Source organism: Cheilinus undulatus, linkage group 7 (assembly GCF_018320785.1).
Source record: "Cheilinus undulatus linkage group 7, ASM1832078v1, whole genome shotgun sequence".
Taxonomy (NCBI): Eukaryota; Metazoa; Chordata; class Actinopteri; order Labriformes; family Labridae; genus Cheilinus; species Cheilinus undulatus.
Window position 1 is genome coordinate 17440217 of NC_054871.1, and position 24300 is coordinate 17464516.

Sequence of the window (24300 nt, forward strand, 5' to 3'; positions counted from 1 at the left end):
ACAAAATTAAATTAATCTCTACCCCAATCAATAAGAATTTTAGTCGCATTTCAAAGCAATGTAACAGCAACTCACTTTTCTTTGGAGTGCCAAGCTATTTTTTAGATACAAGGGAAAAAAGGTTTGAAATTAATACCCCACAGAAAATCTCACATATTGGCACATATTTATCCAATTTCAAGTCTAAAATCTCACTGTACTTAATTTGAGTCATATTTAGTTAACAAGTCCAGATTAACATCTTATTTTCAGTAACAAAAATACATAAATAAATAATAAACAATTCCTGAGTTTTTTGTAATAAATGAAAAAAAAAACTGCAACTGCGGTCAGAAAACCAAACTTGTTAAGTACCTAAGAGTCTAACTAAGTTAGAGCATCTCGTTGAAGACAGTTAATTTTGCTTGCTACTCTGGTAATTTTATTTACTTATAAAAAGCTTTTTAAGCCTTGATTTCTGCTCCTGTTTGTACCAAGTATAACAGCATAGTCTGAGATTTCTGAGAAATTAGATAAACTTATTAAGATTTGAGTTTCTGCAATGTTAGTATGACTACCCACCACCACCACCAAATCAGACAAGACTGTTATCACAGCTCAATTTTATGGCCTATAGCTGCTGCTAAAGTAGGGATTCTTTCCCATAATTTATTACATGCTCTTTATAAAATGTCCTTGATTAAAATCAGTTATTGATAATAAAGAACAATTGAGTCACAACTAAATAAAGTTAAAGTGCAACGAGGAAACCATCCTAACCATACTAAAGTTAATGGAAATGCTCTGTGCAAAAACAATGAGTGGACAGAGGCCCAGGGGGTGGTGGGAGAAGAAAATAAGAACTAATAAAACAACTGTACTTTATGCAGAAGTAGGAACTGCAAACTTTGCTGGAGGTAGACGACTTGTTAATTAAAAGCACTCCTTGCTTTGTAAAAGACAAATAAAGGCAAACAACAAGTCGATATACTGTAAGTTTGGTGAACATATCAAATCAACACAACACCATCGATGAGTGTTGGCCTTAAATTGGAGTTAACCAAAAGTGAAAAAAATCCATGAAAGCTTCTCTTAGCTTGGCTCCAGTTTGCCAATCCTACCTTAAGTCCTTTTATGAAATCTTAGAAAAGAGAATGTAGACTTTAGGATCGAAGAGGAGAGTGTGAGGGAAGCAGCTGTGTTACGTGTGTGTGAATGGAGAACTTTTCAGTTTGCTGAAGGAATAAGAAAACCCTATCCTCTAGAAAACAAATGCAAGAAGGCAGAGGAGGGTAAGAAACAGTGAAGAGGAGGAGACTGGGAAAAGGGGAGAAATTCCTCCTGCATTTCTAAGAATTAAAAACACTGCCTTCAATTTTTGCCAGAATTAGAGGCTGACTCTTTTCCTATCAAAGTTCATGTAAAATATGAAACCTACACAAAAACAGACACTCATCACAAATACATTCTTACTCTTTCTTCTGGATCTTTTGTTTTCATAAAAATGTAAAGTGGTGGCCACATCATTAGCGATGAGATACCAGGATGGTTAGGATAGCTGTCAGTAATGAAGAGCTGTTTAGAGACGTTGGACACAGCTGACAGTTTTCATTATTTCAATAAAATATTACATAGGAGGTCAGAAGCAGTGCATGTGTGAATAAATATCACAGGAGTTTCTTGTGAGGAAGAAAAGATTTCTCCATACACAAAAACAGAAAACTGTTTATATCCATGTAACAGGTTCATTCCCTGCACTAGGTTTAGGCCAGAGGGCATGTTTAAGCTCCTTGAAATGATGCTTGAAATCGCAATGACTTCCAGAGAAGAGTAGGAGTGTAGGATCATTACTATGCAGAATAAAAGGCCATAATTACAGTCACAGGGTACAAGTTTCTGTGGAGCTTTCTCCAACTTAAATGTACTCTGTTGAGTTTGTTCAGATTTGAATGTGAATCATTGGTATAAAGATAGTCAAGATAACAATCTAACACACTGTTTTGATGCACTGATGATCATTTTTGCGTTTCCCAGGTGTAACAGGCAGGGAAAGGCAAAAATGGTGTAATGATTAGGTTGTACCACATGCCTGCAAGTGCCCCGGGTTCAAGTCCGGCTTGCATGTCATTCTGTACTGTTCTATCTCTCTTTCCGACACTATCTCTGTCCTCTCCTATAATAAAGGTATGAATACATCACAAATAAACTATAAGGGCCTGAAGACAATTTAGAAATGTACAAAAAGATTTTTAAAAAGATTAATAAAGACAACAAATGTTATAGATTGTAAAACAGCATAAAAAGTCAAAGTACTTTCTCACTGTTTCAGATTCTTGCTTAAAAATTTTCAAGACATTTTTGCAACACAGCATTTTATCTTATTAAAACCTATTAAACATATGACACAGAGAGCAAAAGTCCTAATGACTAAAATCATTACTTTGAAAAAACAATATCTTTTAGTAATTAATTAGCTTCTAATTAGCCAAGTAGCTGTTTGTGGCTGCAGCCCTCTTAACTCATTATCCAAGTGAGTTTAGAACACTTAATTTTATTATGAGACATTTATCTCAAGGGTTAATGCTCATTTTCTACTTTTATTTCAGAAACTTGTTTAAAAAGAAAACTAAAGGTGCTAATTATTCAACTACAAGTATTAAAACACCTTTTAGTTTTGTATAATAAAATGGTGGTGATAAGAGACTAGTGGTTTTATCTGGAGATCCAGAGGAGGGTAGTAAACTTGTATCAATTCTGTGATCTGCAAAATTTCTGCCACAGAATAGACTTCTGCAACTGTCATCAGTGATTTAATGCGTTGGGTTATGGTACGCACGAGAGGCACAACTGATGCCGCTGTTATCATAGGAGAGTGATATGTCATAGACGACAGCTCAGGCAGAGTCCAGCCATCACCATGTTTCACTAAAGCATTTAGAACAGCCAGGTAACTAACCGAGCGTCACCCATTGAGCTGTTGTAATTAAACAGGAAAAACCTGTGTTTTTTCCTCTCCAGGTTAGAGGTCTGTAATAAAAGCAACATGGACACAGTGTTGACTTTGCAGAGCATCTCTGTCTGCCTGCCTGTTTTAGAGGGAGGGAAGGAGTCGTAACAACTGAATATGCATTTAAGTGCATTATCTTATTTAATTCTGTAATACCCTGGTTTAATACCATTACCATATAGAGCAAAAAAAAAAAAAAAAGATATGATATTTAGGCCATACAGCCCAGGCCAACAGTCTAGGCTGTGTACAGGACCACTGTCTTCAAAACGGGTGGCTTGGGTTCAAAACTGGCCTGTTGCTCCTTTCCTGCATGTCATTCGCTACTCCCTCTCTCTCCCCAGTTTCCAACTCTCGCCCCTGTCCTTCCTATTTAAATAGAAAAAAAATAAAAAATGTAAAGAAAAGGATCCTTGGAACCTTTGTGGTGTTTTCTCAAACTAAAAAAGCAAGATCTTAAAAAGCAAGAAGAAAAAATAAAAGGGAGACAGAAAGAGACAAAATCAGTCGGCTGCAGACACCAGGAGGCAAAGGGTTAAACAAGAGCCCCTCGTATTTTCATGCATCTTCTGCTTTGACAGATGAAAAATGTCAACTGTCCTGTTTGTATTTGGGAGTTTTTGCACTATTCATCTGCTTCATTAGTGCCTGCTGCTCCTGGCCCCTGACAGCTGCCGGCCCCCTGCTCTGAGCATGCACGCACACACTTCTTCTTTTTTTTTTTTTTCAGAGTGTGTCGTGGCGATGGGTTAGATGATTGACTCACTCTCTGACCTCTGAGGCCCCGGTGTGTGAGTTTAAGACTGTGTGTGTTGTGTGTCTATGGTTCATTGATATTCCAGAGACATACAATGCACACGCATGCCTGCTGTCTGTCTGAGGGGTGTGAGCTGCTGGTGGCACAACATAGACACACCCTACAAACACAGAGTCCAGCAAACTCTCTCTCTCTCTCAGTACAATCCAATGAGCTTTACTGGCATGGAAAACATGTGTTAACATTACCAAAGCTGTGTACAAATAAATCTATAAATGATATAGGTTTAACTTTACAGGCACAGACTGAAATTGGAGGTTTTCTCTCTCTGCCTCTTTTATTCCTGGGTTCTTCTTCAGCTGGCCAGGATCTGCTCTCTCTGTGGTCCTGGCATGTAAAGCCAGTATCCCTGTCCGTGTAAAAGGTCTGGATTTAGCCTTCCAGCTTAATTAAAACTGATCGTTCTCTCTCTCTTCAGCTTCTCTCCCTGTGCACCAATTAAAGGAGCTGAGCGAGGATCCAGTATCTCCCTAGCCCCCTCTCTCTCCCTGGGGCCCTCACATCCTGGGACCGAAGGGCTTCTCAATACTTCTCACTCATTTATACGCACATGTGACATTAGACCTACATCAAAATAAACACCACAGTACAAACACACATATGCAAAAAGACACATAGATGCTCCCTGTCACAGCATTTCTCATACGCACATTCACACACAGTGAGGGCGGAAACATGACTTTTTTATGTGCTCCCTGGTCCTTCATGTAGTTTTATGATGATATATTAATCAAGGCAATAAGTCAAAGTGCAGGGACAGTCATTAAAAATATACCTACACCCAGTGGAGTCATGACTGCTCCAGTTCACGCACTAAAAAGAAGAGAGGGAGGGAAATAAAAGAAGAAAAGGATGAAGAATAAAGGGATGGAATCAAAGTGGCAGATTGTTACAGGGTGGGGGTTAGATTTTTTTTTTCTTAGATTTACTTTCAGGCTTTTATGTTTTCACTGGAGAAATAGAGCAGTGGATGGAGAGGGAAACTGGGGAGAAAAGGAGCAGGGAAATGACAAAGAAAGAAGTCACAAACTGGACTGATCAAGGATGCCTGTCCCAAGGAATACAGCCTCTGCATACAGGTCGCACAGAAACAACAACAAAGCCAAAATGATTAAAGAATAGTCCTGCCTCAATGTACTTTAACTAAAAGTTAAAGTATTGGTTAGCCATTTTCAAGTATATAATTACTTAACTTCCTGTTGTAAATCTAATAAGCTCCTTATAGCTCCCATGTCTTTCTTATATAGGTATAGATGAAGCTTGTTAGCTTTGTCCTCAACTGGTCTCTTTTAAGCTAATGGTTCAAGACTCACTGCATTTCAAATGTTTAATATACACAAAGAACTGAATGATAACTTATTTGTAGTAGTGGTTTTTTAGATTATTTTAGGGTTTTATGCATTTATTTTGATAGGAGAGATGAAGAGAAACAGGTCAAGGACCAGGAATCGATCCTGCGACCAGAACATTAAGGACTCCAGCTTCTGTACAGGGATGCCCACTCTACCATCTTAGCTTAAGCAATAACTTTGTGTTTTTTAAAAGTCATTTTGGGGATTGTTTTGCCTTAACTGACAGGACCTGCATCAAAGGACAAAAGTCAAACCTGCGACCTGTAAATCAAGGACTACAGCCTTTATAGGGCGTCTGCAACAGCAACTAAGCCAATGCATTTATAGAGAAAATTATTCACTTTTAGGTCTAAACTTCTCTAATTGTCTGCTGAGAGGTTAATCAAGGTGCATTCAACTCTGTTTCTCCATTAAATCGGAAGCTGGGGGTGCACAAAAAAACAGGTGGTTAAAAAAATCCTCATACCAGCACCTCTTATGCTAACTACTTAAACCACTGAATGTTACTTAATTTATACACACAAAAATTGAAGTATATCATCTGAAAGATTTGAAAATTAATACAAAATCTTATATTATCAACTAATTGCCCTTTTGATTTCAAACAAGCATTTTTCAGAATTGCTCAAAAAAGAAAGGTCTGATACTGTCGTATCATGTCATAGGGGAAGATTTCCCCACGACTCCCTGTAACTGTTTCAAGGAATAAGGGGGCACCTGAAATGAGGGGTGGGGGTAAAAAGTAGGAATGGGACAGGGCCTTTGCCTCTCTCTGTAAAACGAAAAGATAAATGACAAACAGCAGGCCTCGTTTCCTGAAACTCTAGTCACATTTTTAAGATCATACAGAGAGAGAACCACAGGACTAAGTCATTGCATGTAAACACCAGCTGCTCAGAGCCCAGCATTTTTGGGCCTCATAAAACCAACAGCAAAATAAGAGGGGAGGGAGAGGAATGAAGCAGGAGGCATGAGACATGGGCACAGTCAGAGGTATGGACGGCTGTGCTCCTGCAGGAAGGAGACACATTCCTGTTAAAGCTTTTCAAGACATTCCCCTCTGCTGCTAACCTTTATACAAAACACAGCAACCACAAAACATGTGCACAAGCCGGGGACCTACAGTGTGCATTAAATGCATTTAGTCTGTGTGGGAATGCATGGGACTCAACTGGTGTATGACCAAACCTTTTTTTTTTCCTTCCTGGTCACCCTGGGAGAGAACTACAGTGACTGCAGCATCCCAGTGCAACGCAGTGTAGGGTGTGAGAGGGGCACCAGGCAGGGTCAGGTGATGTAATGAGTTTGGACATAAGTAGAAAGGGATCAAACAGAATGGGAGATAAAGATAGACGCAGATACAATGACCAGGTATTGACGGGCGGACCCTTCGGACCCTTTCCCAACCCCCGGGCACAAGAATAAAAAAAGGCAGGCACTCTCAAATGGAGCTGTTTCTCACACAAGGCAGACTCCCTGGGATACAGACACGCACACAGACATTGATGGGCACACACACACATAAAAAAATACAGCAGCACAATCCTGGGCGCCTACTGTATGTTCAGAGTGAAATCAATGAGTACCACAGGGATCAGGCGTGGATTTCTATGTGAATTCCTCCTGCCTGAAGGTTAAGTGAGGAAAAAGGAGGCATATGGAGGGAAACACAGAAGAGGGGAGGAGATAGTGGAGCGAGTTTGTCTGAGAAAGAGCGAAGTTTCCTGACACAGAAAGCACTGTGGAGCCCTCTCACCAAGAAGAGTGGAAGCCAGGAGTCTGCTCTTCAAAGAGAATATGCATGGCATGGTGAGCACTGCTCTGGTAACAATGAGGTTGTAAAATCTTTATCTCCACAGGCTGCTTGCATGGCTCACCTTGACCTGATGGCTGGAGTTCTGTATCTCCTCTTGTACCTGCAGTACTTTCTCTCTGAATGAAGCCCCCCTCCTTGCATCTTTCTCTTCTCTCCAGCAATCCATAACCCTGCTCTTGCTTTTTGTTATTTCCCCTTCCACTTCTTTCCCTCTGCTCTCTCTAACCTTCTATCATATATTTCTTTTCATTCCCTCTCAAGACCTTTACTCTATTTCCCCTCTACCTTCTCTAGCTTCCTATACTCTTATATAGATTCCTAAACTTTTTTCACCTCATATCTTTATTCCCTCTCTCCTCAGCAGCAAGCCTTTCTCTTTTTTCCCACTTTTGCTCCCTCATTCTGTCCTTCACTCTGCTCACCCCGGCCTCCATCGTTCTCTCTCAGTATTCAGTTCAGACTCTGACCCCTCGCAGTTTTCCTAAGGGTGATAGTCATAAAAGATCAACGGACTGCTCCCCTCCTGAAACTGTGGAACAACCAAGACTCAGGCTGCACATAAAACACCAATAAGTTTCACAGCTTAAATTTAACAAATTAAATTATTAGTGTTTTAGCTTAACTGTACGAGCAAAATATAGTAAAAGTGCCACCTAAACAATTTAAAAAAGAAAAAGGGTCCATATTTGAAGCAAATTATCTTAAGAGGACTCCTAACTTCACCTAAATTAACATTAAAAAACAGGATAAATTCTAACTTTGCAGAGCTGTTGTGGTTTAATTATCCTGATACCTGCACAGGAGTAGCAACAACTAGCACAGTCTGCTTTTATTTACAGCAAAAAAAAAAAAGCATCCTACATGTGAAAAACACACGCAGCAGACATAAAAAAATATGAAAACAGAACGTGACCTACAGCACCCGCCGCTCTCAGCCAACCACAGCCATGCATTGCCGCGGTGCATTGTGGGAAACTAATTAGCATGAAGGACTGTGGTCTCTGAGCAACCATGACCTGCAAGCTGAGCTAAAACTTCTTCCTCACGCATTCTCCACCTATATGCCCGAGGCGCTGCAGAGAAGCTGTAGTCACTGGTGCGTTGAAATGCAGCCCAAGTGATCAGCAACTCGGGGGAGTTAGGCAAGAGGAGAGGAGGGGAGGGCAGGGGAAGGGGAAAGGAGGGGAGGGGAGGGGAGGAAAATGTGGGTGTTTCCTCAGCTGACAGTGTGTCTCTGGAAGAGTGTGTGAGTGCATGTGAAGGTTGGCGAGGTGAAACATCAGATTGACTGCTATCATCCATGTCCATCATTGTTCTGCTCCTCACTTTCTTCCTCTTTGTTCCCTCCTCCCGGGCTTGTTTCCACTCAGTGTGGTCTGCAGCAGAGCCCTGTGGTGTTTCGCTCCCGACTAATCAAACTAGTCAGTGTCACTGGGCGGCCTTATCTAAAACACATGGTCATGTCAGTTCCCTTCACTCCTCGGCTTTTCAACGTTTAGCAGGTTCTCGGGAGAAGTAGCTTTAACTGAAAGAGACTGAAGGCCTAAGGCTGAACGAGGGCGAGGGATATAAACAGTACGGATAATAGGTATACATGTCTAACAGTGCAGAGATATATTAGCACTATAAAAAGCCTGAAAATGAGAGAAAAATATGTGACATGCAATAACATTGTTAAATTTTCAGAGAAAAAGTAGTACTCAGTAAATAAAGACATAATTAAGCTGTTGACATAATTTAGAAACGTGGCAAAGGGGGTTAACTGCTGAAACAGAGGAACGAATGCTGCAGTGTAAAGCCTGGCCTCCAATAAAACATAATTGTGCTGATTTTTGGCCTGATTCCTCCTTTCTGATCAAAGTCAGTACAGCCTGATCATCTGATGGTTCTACAGATCTTGACAGATGTGTCTTTGGTGTGTGGTGTGTTACGAGTGATCTTTTGTTCTCTGATCTGCTTTGACGATGATTGGATCTCCTCTGACTCAAGACAGTAAATATCAAACATGTTTAATATTTACAATCAGAAATTCTATTGCGTGGAGGGGGAACATGAAGGAAAGCCAAGCAGGCATGAGTGGGATTGTTACATGGAAGAAACTAACAGCCAATCAGGAGGTTTGCTGACCAACAGAGGAAGCACAGCAAACACCACCATGACAGTGATAGTACACACAAAGCATTAAGTTAAATGGACGTTAGAAATGGAGGACCAACTTGTTGATTCATGGCAACAACACAAGTGTTTAAAACATGTTCTGTAAAACATACCACAATCAAACTGACGAGAGGGGGACCTGGACCAACACTGCTTCATTATTGTAACCGCAGAGGATGTAGCAGGCAGCTAACAGCTATCAACATTTGGCTTTTTTTCTAAGTCACATTTGTTTGTGTAAAGTTAGAGTTTTGAGAGTGGAGACTGGTTGTTGGTGAATAATCTGTTAGTGAGTGGGGTGCTTCGATGGTCATTGTGCTGCATACTATGCACTTAAGAAACCAGGTCTCCCTTGAAAATCAGATCTTTGAGCTCAATGGGACCAACAGTTGAATTAAAAAAACTATCCGTCATTATTATCATCATGTGTGGATCTTTAAGTGTGTGCAAAGCTTAAGTGAAGCACACATGGACTAACCTACAAAAAGTAAAAGATCTTTCGTATCGATACAGTCTATAGCAGAACAGATTCTTGCCTGCATTTGGATATGTATACAGATATAAAAGTTTAAGTTCAGTAACAGTATTGTAAATTTTGGTTATGTTTCTTTTGTCTTTAATCTACAAATCCAGTAAAGAGTTGTGCTGCGCAATTAATATTATCATGATTGCAATGTCAGGCTATAATTGCAATTGCAATTATTTTTGTTTTAAATAATACCTGAAGATTCACAAAAGTGCCTGCGGAAAGGCCTTTAAGTATACCATAGTGCCACTGTTGCACTTTGTAGAGGTAAATTTAATTTTCAAAAAAGGAAAAAACTTTTGTTTTCTGGGAAAAAATATTTTGAAAGCTGTACTGTAAAATCTTCAGGTTTTATATTTTTATACTACTGAATATTGCATTTTTTAGTTGAGAATTACACCTAAACCTGACATTAGTTTCTGCATTTTCCTTGATATCTATGTGGATTCATTATACGATTTATGTATCATATTGTAATCACAATCCCCAAATCATCCCAAATATTGTCCAGAATAATCACAAGGTACATTATTACCAAATCATGCAGTATTTTGGTTCCTGCAATTTCCAGGCAGCTTTTGCTCTGTTCATCTTATTACATTACCTATGGTAAAAATGTACAGTTTATGTCTATCTACTTTCCAGTGTTTTACATAATACCTGTGTTTGCTAAATGTTCCTCCAAAATCCAAAAGATGTACGAAAACTAAAAATATGGCTCCTATTCTTGAGCTTCATGTGATTGCACTGCATTGGTGAGAAAGCATAAAAACAACACCCTGGTCTTACATGCTTGTTTAAATAGTTCACCCCCCTAAACTTAATCGTTTATGACATGTTTGCTGAATGCTCACATTGCGAAAACAACAAATAGAAATCATGTGAAAAAAGGGTGTTATATTTTCCCACTAGAAGATGACTAAGAGTTCATGTGGATGTAAAACAGTACATCCAGGACTGAAGGTAAAGTACTCCATTATATGTGGCATTTAGGATTGGTGTGTTTGTTTGTGTCTCTGCTGATGTGTTCACACGTCACTCCCTCAGTTGACTGCGGGGGTGACAGTGTGTGCACATATTCTCGTAGTTTACCTCGTAGAGCAGGCATCCTAGCGACCAGATGTCAGATTTGAAGTTGTATCCGTTTTCATGTATCCTCTCTGGTGACATGTAGTAAGGAGTACCCACTGGAACACAGGAGGAGAGAGGAGGGGGGAGGGGGAGAGAGAGGAGGGGGAGGGTTGGGGAAAAAGGAAAGGAAGATGGATAGAGGTGGAACAGGACAAAAGCAGAATGAGCGTTAATATTTGGCACTGCAAGACACAGAGATCATCAACAGCACTGACACAGGGCACTCAGGGGTGAGTTACAGAAAATATCGTAAAGCTGGGGATGTGTAGGATCAGTAGAATGTGGTGTGTTTCCACAGAGCGGTCAAGTTCAGTTTAGTTTGATACAGTACACAATTATCTCCATTTCCACTGTCAAAAAGTTGGAAAAGTTACTGGAATAACTGATCTAAACCAACCTATGTGTTGGCACCCTTCTGTTTGAGTGCTTAAACTGCATTTCCAACAGGTGGTCCAGTTTGACTGAGTACAGTTTGGTAAGGTAAACCCCAAAATAGTTTGCATTTTCACAGACACTTTTGGGCAGACTGCAGCGTGTATATTGTGCGTGGAGCTCCCCCCTTTTGGGATGGATAGGTATAGAAGGAATACGAAAAGTATGACGGTATGGATCGATTACTTAGGACTTTTTACAACTTTTGATAATGGAAACGCAACTACCATACTGTGCTGTACCAAACTGAACCAGACCGCTTGTTGGAAACAACCTTTTAGCACACTTATCTGGCCTTAAAAAGTAAAGCTAGACTCACAACAGTCTGTTGAACCTTTAAGTCTTCTTATTTCCTCTCAGACTCTCAGATAGAACTGTATTTTTTAACATTTATGCAAGCTAGCTTGGCAATGCTTTGGGTATAAGCCTACTATTGAGTGGAAAAAAAGCATAACAATCAAGATAAACTGCACTGTAAAGTTGGAACTTTCTTCCACTCATGCAGTAGTGGGAGAAAGGAAGATGCCAAAGTGCTCAGGGCTTGTGTGAACAGTTTCAAATATCAGTTAAATAAGCTAAATATAACATGTTTTGTTAACAGTATTCAGCCAGTTAAATGGATTATGCTCAATTTTTAGTTTTCTGAATATCTATTTACCTTAAAATGAGTTTGATGCATCTGAATTCTAAGTTGTGTTTAATCAACAGTCAAAACATCCCTACTTGAAGCTGAGCTAGCTCAATAGGTTTGGAGACTCAGAGCTTTAGAAAACCAAAACTAAAGGAAGATTTTAAATCAAATTGTCTCTGCTAATTTCAAGTAAGCTCAAGTATACAATGATATTTAATTAAGTTAGATATCATCATGTTCTATGATACAGTGCATGTAATTCTACAAGGACCACAAAAGTTGCATGCATATGTACAGCAGACATACTCTTACACACAAAATATACATGACTCACTTTTGATTACTGTGGCTCGGTAATGATCTGAAACAGTAGTCAGAGAATACGCCCGGGGAGCAGCCGTGGAGCCTTAAAGTTGGCCCATTTCTGGTTCTGGTTTGGAAACTCAAGAATCCCTGCACTGCCATGGCGGCTGGCAGAACTCCAGCGAATCAGACCTTCACCCAACTGGACGCAAAGAGGAACCGCAGCTCAACATCAACTCCATAACGCGCAGCAGGAAGCTTGGGATATTTGCAGCTTTCTTAACCGAGTCTGACTGGCCGCTTTCTGCATTCGCTTTCTGTTTGCTGTGATTTCCCATATAAAAGTCTATCAAGCACATCCAGCAGAGGTTTTATATTAATCACATATGGTTAAAGGATGGAAATTTTAGCAGGCCTCTAACCTGTGCTGAGCTGCTCTCAGACTCTGCTCATTTCACATCTTCTCAGGCAAACATGTGAATGAGGTCTTACTGGAAATGACGATGACAGCTGTATGAACTTGGAGTACAACGGCCATCAGCACGTGGTTCTCATGAGCACATGACAGTGTGGGTAGACGAGCCTGTAGAGTGCTTTACATGTCAGAATAATCACCATCTTTTAGAATTCTCCTTGGATTCAGACTCATCATTAACCTGAAAATTGATTTGTCATACCACAGTATTTGATCCAGATCACTAATTATGTTTCTAATATTTCAAAAGTTTCACTGATATAAACTCAAAAGCAAGTATGATTACAATACAAGACAGCTGACCTAACTTTGGCTCTTTTTTCCACTTAAATCTAATATGCCAAATGTTAATGCCTCTAAAAGAATGCAGAGTCTGGTACTGAAGTCATGGAGGAAAAAAGTGAAAGGCGCAGTATTCTCCAGGGGGAACATCCCACAGGTCGACCACAATGTAAATCTTATTCATTTGCTTGATGCTAAGACATTGCATAAATCCAGACTATAGGTTGCACCATTGTATAGAAATTAAGCTTAACGAGTTTCTGTGCAGCCTTTTCAGCAATACTGCAAGCTATAACACAGTAGCTGAGCACTTAGTCTGTGGTGATTGCCATGAAGGTGACAGACCCAGTCGGCAATTGCTCTGACCACTTCGGTTATCATTTGTCATCCATAAATGACTCTTTTCAAACAAACCAGAACTCTACACATTTTACACAAGTTTATCAGGATATCCCAGTTTTCTTTAAATGCATGATAATGATCTAATGAAGGGGAAAAGATGGTAAAAAGTGACTCATCCCCACCAGCCATGTCTGCATTACCAATTGTCTCAGTATTTTGCACTGTTCTTGAGGACACAGACAAGTTTAAAGATGAAAAAAGGGTATTAAGAAGTGTGACCTGCATGCTGGATTTTACAGTAGTGGGAGTTCTGTCTCTTTTTAGTGATCCGGATCCTTTGGCTCAGGTTAGCATCAAAAGCTGGCTCTTGCTGCTCCCAAAGGGCTCTTCATTTAGAGCCATTTTGGCTTTACTTCATCGGCCAACATTGGCAAAGTTTTGATATGCAACTGATTTTTGTGCAAGCTTATTTAATCCAGCTGTACTTCATATTATTAGTTAATATGTAATTTTTTCTATTGTTATTATCCAGCTCCCCAAAACACTTGTAGGCCAGATGAAACCTGCTCAGAGGCTGGCTCATTTGACCATATAAAGCCCCTGCTATCAAACATTAATGCTATTCTATCAATCAGGAGTCCTAAGTCTATGGTGTCCCTGTGGTAGAGTGCTGTGGAGAAAGGATCATTCCTACTCTGTTAACCAAAAAAAACAAAACCCTGGATCCCATTGCTCACATAAAAGATACAGCTGTTTGAACCATCTTGTCCACAAATGACATATCATTATTGCAGTTAAAAGAACAACTGTGTTATCATTGTGGTTGTTTAGTTTAACTTTAAAAAATTAGATTAATTTTACAATGTTAAGTGGTATAGGTTCTTTGCAGATGACGTCACATCACAGCTGAGAATTTCAGATTGGGGTCAGGAAGTGATTTCTGCAAAGAGAAGAGCTGTCAAAATGCCAAAGTTTTATACAGTTCAAGGTTGAGCCAACTGTTAAAAACCGAACTAAAATTGAGTCCTAACAGTGGTGACATGTTCAGCCAAACTAAATAAATAAAACCTCACAGAGAAATAGCGGCAGGCACGGATTTAAAGCCTCCATCTAAAGACTGGATGAGTGAATCACACACCACTCATGTATGATCCAATACCACAAAAGGTCAAGCTTGGTTAAGTACAGTTTGCCACAGTTTAGCAGGTTAAACCCTGATCTTGCCCATGTTTCCACCACTGACCTGGTCCAACCTCATTCAGTGTGATGGAAAATTTGTCTCTTTTTACAGAGGTCTGCATCATTTGGCTAAGCTCAGTAGTAATAGCCAATCATTTGGCTCCCAAATGGGACTTTATTAAACCTGACACGCCACATAGACTCTTTCATTTATCTATTGCATGGATAAATTTCAAATGTATCCGGGACAACCTCCCATACAAAGTGTTTGTGAAAGGCAGGACTTTTTAAAAAATTCTCTAAGGGTGACTGGACAAAGCTTCTGGCAGTCACGTTCAATTATGGCACCACTTGGCTTAGCTGGGAGTGGTTTATGTCACACCCAGACTGTTGATAACTTTACTTTCACTTAGCTGAAAATTTCTCTGAGAATAATCTGATGATTCACAGAAATTAAGAGGAGAAATGCTCATCAACAACCATTTCCAAAAATGGTGATAAGACGTGAACAGATATTTGTGTGAAAACTCTGATGGGATCTGAGTTTTGTTTTCTGAAACAAGACGTGACTGGATAAAAACAACAGTGGTGCATTGCTGGATGTTCAATTAATTAATGATATCTTCCCTACTGTGTTTCTTAAATTACAGCTAAAATTCAAGAAGGTGAGAGGAGAGAGGAGAATGAGCTATAGGCACAGAGCGAGAGGAACAGTTGAATGAGGGCCATGATGTGACAACAAACATCAACAAGCTAACTTTAGCCTGGTCAAGCATTGAGTAACAAATGTCTTTAAGTTATCAACAACCATTGAGGGCTGAGGCTTACCTTCATAAAGATGTACAAAAAGCTGCGTGATTGGTTAAATCTTTCACTCTTCTGATAAATGTTTGCCAGAGGTAGCAATAAAAACATTGGCACACTGAGATAGTGTCCCATGTATGTGAGTGAGGAAGAGCATTTGTTTATATAAATTTAAGCATCTATTCTGTGGCTTGTCTTAATTATTTAATTTGACAGAATTCATACATTTTTATGTTTAATAATAATAATAATAATTAGACTGCAACATAATTTCAACAGCTCTGGGATGTCTGTGTTCTGTTTTTGACAGAGGAATCAGAAATGTTTTCACAGAATATTTGATTAATTGAGGATAATTGTTATTCAGTTAATTGATAACTGAAATGCTTGTTTGTTGCAACTCTATTAAGTTTTTATTTGAATCAAATATGAAAGCAGCTTTTTAGTCTCCTTACTCAAGACAGTGATGTTTTCAAACTTTAGAAATTTTACTGAATAAAATTGTGGAATAAAAAGCCATGCATGAGATGACTGAAAGTTAATGACCCTCTCACATTAACTTTTTGTTTGTTTTTTGCTGTTTTGTCCATTTTTATGTATGTTTCTTTATTTATAAATATATCTCTGTAATCATGGCAAAACAAATAGTTTAAAAAATCTTGTGGATAAAAAGCCTCCACAAAATGTAAAAACTGAAGGTGAATAACTGAATGTCTCTCTTCTTTTTTTGCTTTACAGAAAGAAAATTTTGGATAATTTCTAAAAGGAAGACATTTTAAACAATCCTGCCATCAGAACAGAGTGTTGCCTTTGGCCTACATTGTCAGTGTGCATTGGGAAGCAGGTAAAAGGAAGGCTGAGGAAGAGCTTTTTCTGCAGGGTAACTGGCAGTCATTGAGTTTACAATCGGCACAAACAGCTGAAGTTAGCTGGGTAGGTGAGAACAGCTCTCGAGTGGAAAGAACTCAGAGGAAAAGCCAGCCTGCAGAAAAATGGAAGGAAAAAGCCATAACTGCATACTCACTAGCAGCACCCACATGTCTGCACACACTCCTGAGCCAGTGTGCATATTAGCAGGTCGGAGGAAACTTAACTAACGTAATTGCAATTAAGAAAACTATTACAGAGGGAGCGTTTATATTTGAAGTCTACGGGAGCTGAAATGAAAGCTAGCACTTTTTAATTTCGTTGCTGATCTAATTGGGTCAAGAAAACACACTTTTATCTTAAATGTGCTGTTTTGAATAATGAAGTGTTTTACCTGTCATTCCAAAAATAATCAGCGTCTGCACCGGCAGCCAAGAAGCAAGAGAGAGAGAGAGAGGGAGAGAGTGGAAGAAGAAACCGAGGACTGGGGATTGCTGTTTTAATTGGTCATCAGGTTGGTATTGTGGTTTATGTGTGTGTGTGAGCTGTGAGGTCTCATGGTGAAGTCTGAACAAGCTCCCCTAACATTCATTATTAGTTGATTAAAAAGAATCAGCCTCTCTTATGCTAATAGTTGCATTAAAAAAAAAAAAGTAGCAGCAGCAGCAGCGGCAGGCTTGGGCTCCGTCAGCATGCTAAATTAAGGGCACATTACTTATTCATGCAAATAAATTGAGAGTCATGTTGGGATTGATTTCCATTATTGTGAATGGCTATGACAACACTGTGTTCTCTGTGAAACAGGGTAATCGTTGTTGTATAGGAGGTGAGATGCCATGCAGAATAAAGACTAAATCCCTGTGCTGAATGTACTGTAAAATGAAGCGCTCTTTTAAATACATTTATTGATTTGATTGCATTAACTTGCTCCAATTATCCTGATAGACCATTTAAACACTGCAAGGCACTTCATAGTGAGTTCTCATTAATAGTAAGCTCCTTTTCTAATGGGTTTTATATGTGTTTCTTCATGTTTAAACAGGAGTAAATCACAAATACTATGATTCAGTTTTTAACCATACCCTGGGTAGAGAGTTTGGAAACCTCTGCTCTGTCGTTTTAAAACAAATAAGATGATAAACTGCATTCAGCTGCTTAGCCAGAACGGACTTCATCTCATAGTCGGAAGGCGTTCTCTGGATTCCCTTATAGTCCCATTATGTTTTCATGGTTTTCTATATGTCCTGCTGAGCCCTCACCCTCTCTTTGGCTCCCCGCCTACCCCTCTATGTTTCACGACTCGCTTCCTCTCCTTTATAAGATAACCAAGTCCTTAAATACACGTCGAAATCCTCATAATTATTTCCAACATCACTCTCCCTGAAGTCGTTCTGTTTCTTGTTCTCCCTCTTCCTCTTTTCTTTCCCTTTCCCCCGGTGCTCATCGTTAACACCTCTCTCATTACAGGTGTTAATTGCAGGTATATTATACTACTTATTTCTGCCAATTGGCTAGTCTCTCATTCCTCTAATGATTGCATCAGCTTTCTACTTAAAAAACCAATCCCTTTTTTTCTCTGGACCCTAACTTATGCTGTAACCCTGCTTACCAATCCTCACATTAAAAAGCGTCAAGTTTAAAGTGCTTCTCTTGTCTGCTTGTGAGCATTTATGCCCGTCTCAGCTCTCAGGTTGTAGGAGCTGGGAGTAGGTTTATGAGCGATATACTGTATATGTGACATTTCTCCAAGTTTGTGTGGCTTTGTGCATAAATTCAAGCACATATGGATGTGCACATGAGTCACGGTGCATACATACATCTTTATAGGAGACAAAGAGTCTGAATGTCTTTCAGTGCGTACAAGAGTGTGTAAGGGACAAAAACTATGTGTGTATATATGTGACTGCAGGCTGCTGAGAGTTGAAAGCCTGGGAGCTGACAGGCTGTATGCCTGGACCTCCATCTCATCTCCAGCACCCTGCTCCACTGTTCAGCTGGGTGCCCGGGCTCATTACAGACCCACGGTGGCACGCAACTGCACACAAACACTAATACATTCCCTGCTCTTCTACACATTCTATCTATCCCTCTCTCTTGCTTTTCTATTTTCCTTAGACGTTTGATTCTTCCTTTTTCTTTCTCCTCTTTTATTGACGTCATTCTGCCATGTTGTCTCTTCTTGCACCTCACAAAGATCTACCTCTCTTTTTTGCCACCCATTCTTCTAATTCCCATGCTTCCTTCTTTCACTGCTTCTCATCTCTCTCCCTCCTCTCTTGGTGCTTTCTCCCCCTCTCCAACCCTAGCTTTCTCACACCTTCTCTCGCTCTCCTTTCACATTCACCTCTTCCTTTCTCACTGGCTAAAAGTCAGGGCACCAGAGGGATAGAGAACATAAGGGAAAAAAAAAAAAAAAAAGGTTTTCAGAAAGATACAGTAGCAGGAGTGAAGGATTTGTGACAGACAAAGTCAGACGGTAGGTCTGCTCTCGTCAAAAACCACAAAATGTCAAAGGCACAAAGGGGAGACAATGAAACCTTTTGAGTCCCTTGTGTCAGCAAACCATACTCACCTAGGAAATTAATCTGCTTTTACACCAAAAAAATCTTTCTAAATAAATCCTGGAATGAGAAAATTTTAAAAGAACGATACAAAGTGCTCTGGTTACACACACGCACATTAAATATATTACTACAGAGTCTCAAATGCATACTTTACACCAGGGATGGGTAACAATGGCTACCAAGAGGGCCACATTAAATTAACGGTCAATGCCAAATGGCTAAATTCTTGTTGGATATTCTCAGTTTAACCATTGTGATTACAAATAATTCAATGAAAAGAAGAATATTGCTCCTATGATCATTTATGATACCATCATTTATGTGCTGAACTCAAGTGCAATAGAAATTGTTCATTAGATGAGATATAAACAGAATTAAATCATTTTTAAGCTGCTTCTTTAATGCAATGAACATTTAAATTACTTATTAACATTTTTAACTTGCAAATGTATTTTTTTGCAAGTGCATTCAATGACAGAAACAATTGCAGCCAATTACATCCTCTAATATCTTTAAAATAACTAAACACATACCAGTAATCAAAGATGATATTTTCATGTTTTAATGACAGATTTTGTCAAGTTTTCTTCATGTTTATAGTTCACTAGTTTTTGAAGTTGATTTAGGGGCCACATTGAGTGAGGTGGAGGGGGGTATGTGGTCCCCAGGCCACAAGTTGAGCACCCCTGCTTTACACACTTATTTTTTAAGGAGTTAATTTCCTGATTTTAGTGCATATAATCCATCATCAATGTATTCATGTATTAACACTGAAGGATATGATACTGCGATATATGTAGAGTCTCAGAGATTACTAAAAAATATCTTTAATTGTTTTAGATTATTGATGAAAGCATTCCAGCTGACCCCTGTGCATGTGGGTCTGCCTCTCCTCAGTTGGCCTAAAGAGGGTGCTGTGGACTCAACATTTAATGAGCAATCACAGACGCTTTCACCCAGCTCTCCTGGCACTGCAGGCTGCTTAGTTGATAGGGCTTCTGCTGAGCTGATCATGTGATTCACACTTCTCTCAGAAGCTGGGCTGCTGTTGCACAGGGGCTGAGAATAGCGCTCTGTTTGTGGTAAAAACAGTTTGACATGGGAAAAGTGAGAGAGTGCGAATGGCAGCGTTTATATTTGTTCATGGGACTCTTTTTTTTTGCATTTTCCATCATGAAGCAGCTGGGAATGCAGAAGGGAAGCTTGATAGCACATTCATATGTCCCACCAGGCCAGGTTAAACCATCTCTACTGCTGGGATCTGTCCTGTTTGATGCTGGAAATAAGCTGCTCAAGCACAGTACCACTTGAGAAAAGTTTTATCACTAACCACAAAAATAAATGAATGAATAAACAAATAAAGGAGCTAATGAACACTGTACTGGAGTTGATTTCCAAGCATGCAACAATGAACCAGTGTCTTCCTCTTTTCTGTTTTATTGTTGGTGACTGTTTTATGGCTTTTATTGATTTCACTAGCTCACCTTCCTTTTGTGATAGCTTGTCTTGTTGGCTTGCCTAAACTGATTTATGTGGCTGTGTTTTATTTGTGAGGCGCACTTTGCAATACAAGATTTAAAAAGTGCCCTATAAACAATTATTAGTTTTCTCTCTGTTGGTGTTGTGCTGCTGAACAATTTTAACCCAACAAATGAGGTGGTTATTTGTTGATGTGTTATTAATTATTTTCAAGACACTTCAGCACATTTTGGGCAACTCTGTTGCTAAAAATTTGAGAATATAAAAAATATTAGCCCTTCTAAGTTGGCCAAAAATACAAACAGTTCTGCTTGTGTGATGAAAGATTTAGCTAATTGTCCTTCAAACTGGACCTTGTAAATTGTTTATTATAATGTTTAGAATAGTGTAACACTTCATTATTTTTTTCTACACAAAGGGTAAACAGATAACTTCCTCAAGATTTCAAGCATTAAGGTCTACTCTTGCATGTATGCTAGGGATGCACTGATACATTCGTTTTACACTGGTGTCGGTCAATATTAGCCAAGTTGACAGACATTGGCCCATCAGACAGTGCTGTAGCATGGATTGTTGTCAGTTGCAAATGTTAATCCGTGTCGAATCGTTTTAATGGTGGCATCTAGCACACCAAACTGCTGATTCTGAGAAAAGTCTCTTTTTTGTTAATAAGGCAAAATGTCACCTTTAGGGAGTCTTGCTCCGGTGGTTTGTATATTTCTTTTGCCAAAGATGCACCCATGTTTAAACCCCAATTTTAATGCACACAATCTTCACATCCATGCAAAACGGCCCTTTTGAAGCATGTGACAGTAACTTTAGTTTGCATGTAGTTGTAGTATTAATGTATTGTTCTAAAAACCTCATGGCACAGCTATAGTTGTCTCAAGGCACATCAGTCTGCCTTGGCACACCGTTTGGGAGCCACTGTCTTACACCAAAAAAAAGTGTTGAAAGGAGCATCTGCACTGGTAATGGCAAATGGCCAAATTGTTATTTTAACCATTGGTATCCGCCCTGATTATCAGGATCAATACATTTCTACTGTAAGTGCTTCAATCACATCCACATTCTGTGCATGCTCCACAGTTCCCACACTAGCTTTTGACCTGGAAGTCAGAGAAAATGAGTCTGTAGCATAACTTGTTGCCTGCATTTACATATAATCTTTAAATTAGAGGGCGTGATTGAACTGTGTTAGAAATAAAGAGTTTGTAGAGTACAAAAAAATGTACAGAGGTGTAAAGTTGTCCATGATTTCACAGTGTCATACAACTAATTTGCCGCCAGTTAAAAATAGTTAAAAAAAGGGGCAAATCACCACCCATAATAGCAGAGTCAGACAAACTTCCAACAATAAACTGATTCTCCCCTGGTGCTTGTGAACATGGAATAGGAAAATAGCCCAATTAAATTATATAATTGGGTTATAACATTACCTTAAATGTGCATGTAAATGTACTAATTGACAGCCTAAAGAGGTATATATGTCTATTGATAGCTTCAACGTACCAGAGTACTTTGCCCAAACAATGCTGGCACGCCCCTTTCTGGGTGAAAACGTTCCATTAAAATGAATGGAGGTAAATGGAAAAGATTGGCTCATTTTTGATTTAAGAACTTAAAATATGAAAAAAAAAACCCTGTTCAACAGTTATTAAGAGCCCAAATCTGATAGTGAGTTATGGATAAAAATATGACATTTCAGAGTAATGACCGGCATCTTAAAATCAAAAACACAAACAAGGTTTGAGGTGAATATGAGCGTCTATTTAGACTCTCTTAGTCAAACTGGACAAACTACCCCATCAAAAGACCAAAGATGCCTTAAACCAACATCACATACCTTATCTATATATTTTAACCTTTTTAAATGAGTTCATTCTCAACTTTTAAAATGTCATCAATTAGCTTATGAATGTGTGAAAATCTGTTTAAAGATTAGCAGACTACAGTTCCTGTTGTTACAGAGCAATAACTAACTTAAAGTCATTAGAGACACGGTAGCGGTCTGGCATCTGACCACTGTAATCCTCTCTAGTTTCAGCCCAAAGACAAAGCTCTTTTTCACTCTCTTTCGTCAATTGAGGATAAAAAACCATGGTAAATTATGGCTTCTAATTATTTGATGCTCAAAACACAATGCAATAGCGTGTAATCGCTTTGCTACCACTGTTTCCCATTCTACTGCCATTCAAACATGGAGCTTGTCTTCACCCAAACGGGGGTGCTGCATCTTGGAGAGTGAGAAGTGATTTTTCACTGTTTCTATCAATATCTGTTCTTGTAGAAGTAAAACAGGGATCGTAATATTGTTCCTCTTTTCTTAAAATATTGGAATCACTCCTCAGTCCAAAGCCCATAGTAATAAACACCTATGAGTCGAAAATGCTTTAAACACATGAAACCATTCTGTTTGTCCATTCTGGATGCACACACTTATTTTTTGACTATGAGCCAAGCTGACAGGTCTTAATCATTGTGGCAATTTTAAGCTTCAATTCTCACTTCTTTCAACAAAAAAAATATATAAATAAGTTCACACGATTTCATTTCCTCTGAGTGACAAAGGCACCAGTCAATGCCAACAATAACTGTGATTGTAAACTTGGCTGACTCGTTTAATGGCACACAGTCACAATCGAGAGCTGTGTTCGAAGGCCTTGGCCCAGTCTTCATCTGTGTTAGGTTTAAAGGTCAAGGCGACAGGAAGTGGCTAAGTGGCCTTCTGATGGGGAGGGGCACAGTGGCGGCTGGGCAGTATGACTGTATGGCACATGGATCTGTGCTCACCATGCCTAATGAAACACATCCAGCGCAGGGTGATTACTGGGGCCGCTGTGTGCCTAAGTGTCTGTGCGAGCGTTTGTGTGTTCATAAAGAAAAGAGTGTGCGTTTAAGAGTGTATACCCACATATGTACAGACTGCTGTAAATTACCTAGTGAGTGAGCTGCGGTCGTTTTAGAGCTGAAGAATCGCCCCAGTCCCAAGTCTCCTAGTTTCACTACTCCTGTCGCTGTGATGAAAACGTTGGCTGGCTTGATATCTGGAAAGAAGGAGAGGAGGGAAGGATGTGTGAATATTATATCAAATGTAAACAATGCTTCTGGTATAAAGACAAACTGAAATAAAAATGCATTTTTTTCTGTGATGAGATGTCACGTGGAAAAGTTTAATTTTATTTTCTCTGAGAGCATGTTTTAATAAATGTAACACGTGTTATTAAATTATTTTAGTTGACACTTGATGTAAGTGTTAGCAAACTGTTTCTGTTGCTTTTACTAAAGTAATGTTAATGTGACCTGCATCAGCCTTTGAAATTTACTGCTCCAATATAATTGTAAGCAGCTTTTGAATAGGCAGTGTCTGCTAAGTGGTCATTAAAGCCCAGAGCTCAGGGTTCATTAGTGTCCTTCTGCCATAATCAGAGTCAGTCCAACGGAAGTACACCACCTGTAGCCATAAGTGAGCGAGTGTGTGTGTTTAAGTACGGCAGCCTTTACACATGAACCCAGGTCTGGATTTGACTGGGCCCTACTCAAAGCATATGTGCCCATAAACACTGTGTTCTCTGGTCTATGTGTTGTTTAACACCCACACTTAAGCTTTCTGTCAGATGCAACAAGGTTGTTCACATTGAAGAAAATTCACAGGCTTTATGTTCTATATTTTTTCTCTATTTAAGATGTGGTATGAACAGTGTTTTATATTATATACTGTTAATAAGGAACAGGAACATCTAAACTATGTTTCCAGACATCCGTTTGTTTTAGTTCAATCACAAGTGCTCCTCAGATAATTATTACTTTAACTCTAACAATCACCGATTTTCCCAGGATTGTCTTACATCATCAACAGATCACTGTAATTGTAACTGTTTATATTTTTTTTTCATTCTTTTTTAATATCATCTGTCTTTAGTGTCCCTATATTGTCATATTGTTTTAACAACAGAAAATATGCCAGGGTGCACCAATAGCCTATGGTTAGGTCATGCCCCATGTACAGAGGCTATAGTTCCAGGTCCTCGGGGATCAAGTGTGACCTGCGGCTCCTTTCCTGCATGCCAACCCCTATTTGCGCTCAAAACTTGTTACTGCATTGACTATCTTGTGTTGAGAAATAGACAGAGATACCGATAAGTTGATAAATAAAT

At 39.3% G+C, this 24300-nt stretch overlaps 1 protein-coding gene across 5 annotated transcripts in view; it reads right to left on the bottom strand.

Annotated features, from left to right (window-relative positions):
• nek7 (NIMA-related kinase 7) overlaps positions 1-24300 on the bottom strand; it is a 105408-nt gene that overhangs the window by 10949 nt on the left and 70159 nt on the right. For all 5 annotated transcript variants that reach the window (XM_041791193.1, XM_041791195.1, XM_041791194.1 and 2 more), the window contains 2 exons: positions 23083-23190; positions 10747-10841 (listed from right to left, as the gene is read on the bottom strand). In XM_041791193.1, the coding sequence (XP_041647127.1) occupies positions 10747-10841; positions 23083-23190 (203 nt within the window). The remainder of the gene's footprint in view (positions 1-10746; positions 10842-23082; positions 23191-24300) is intronic.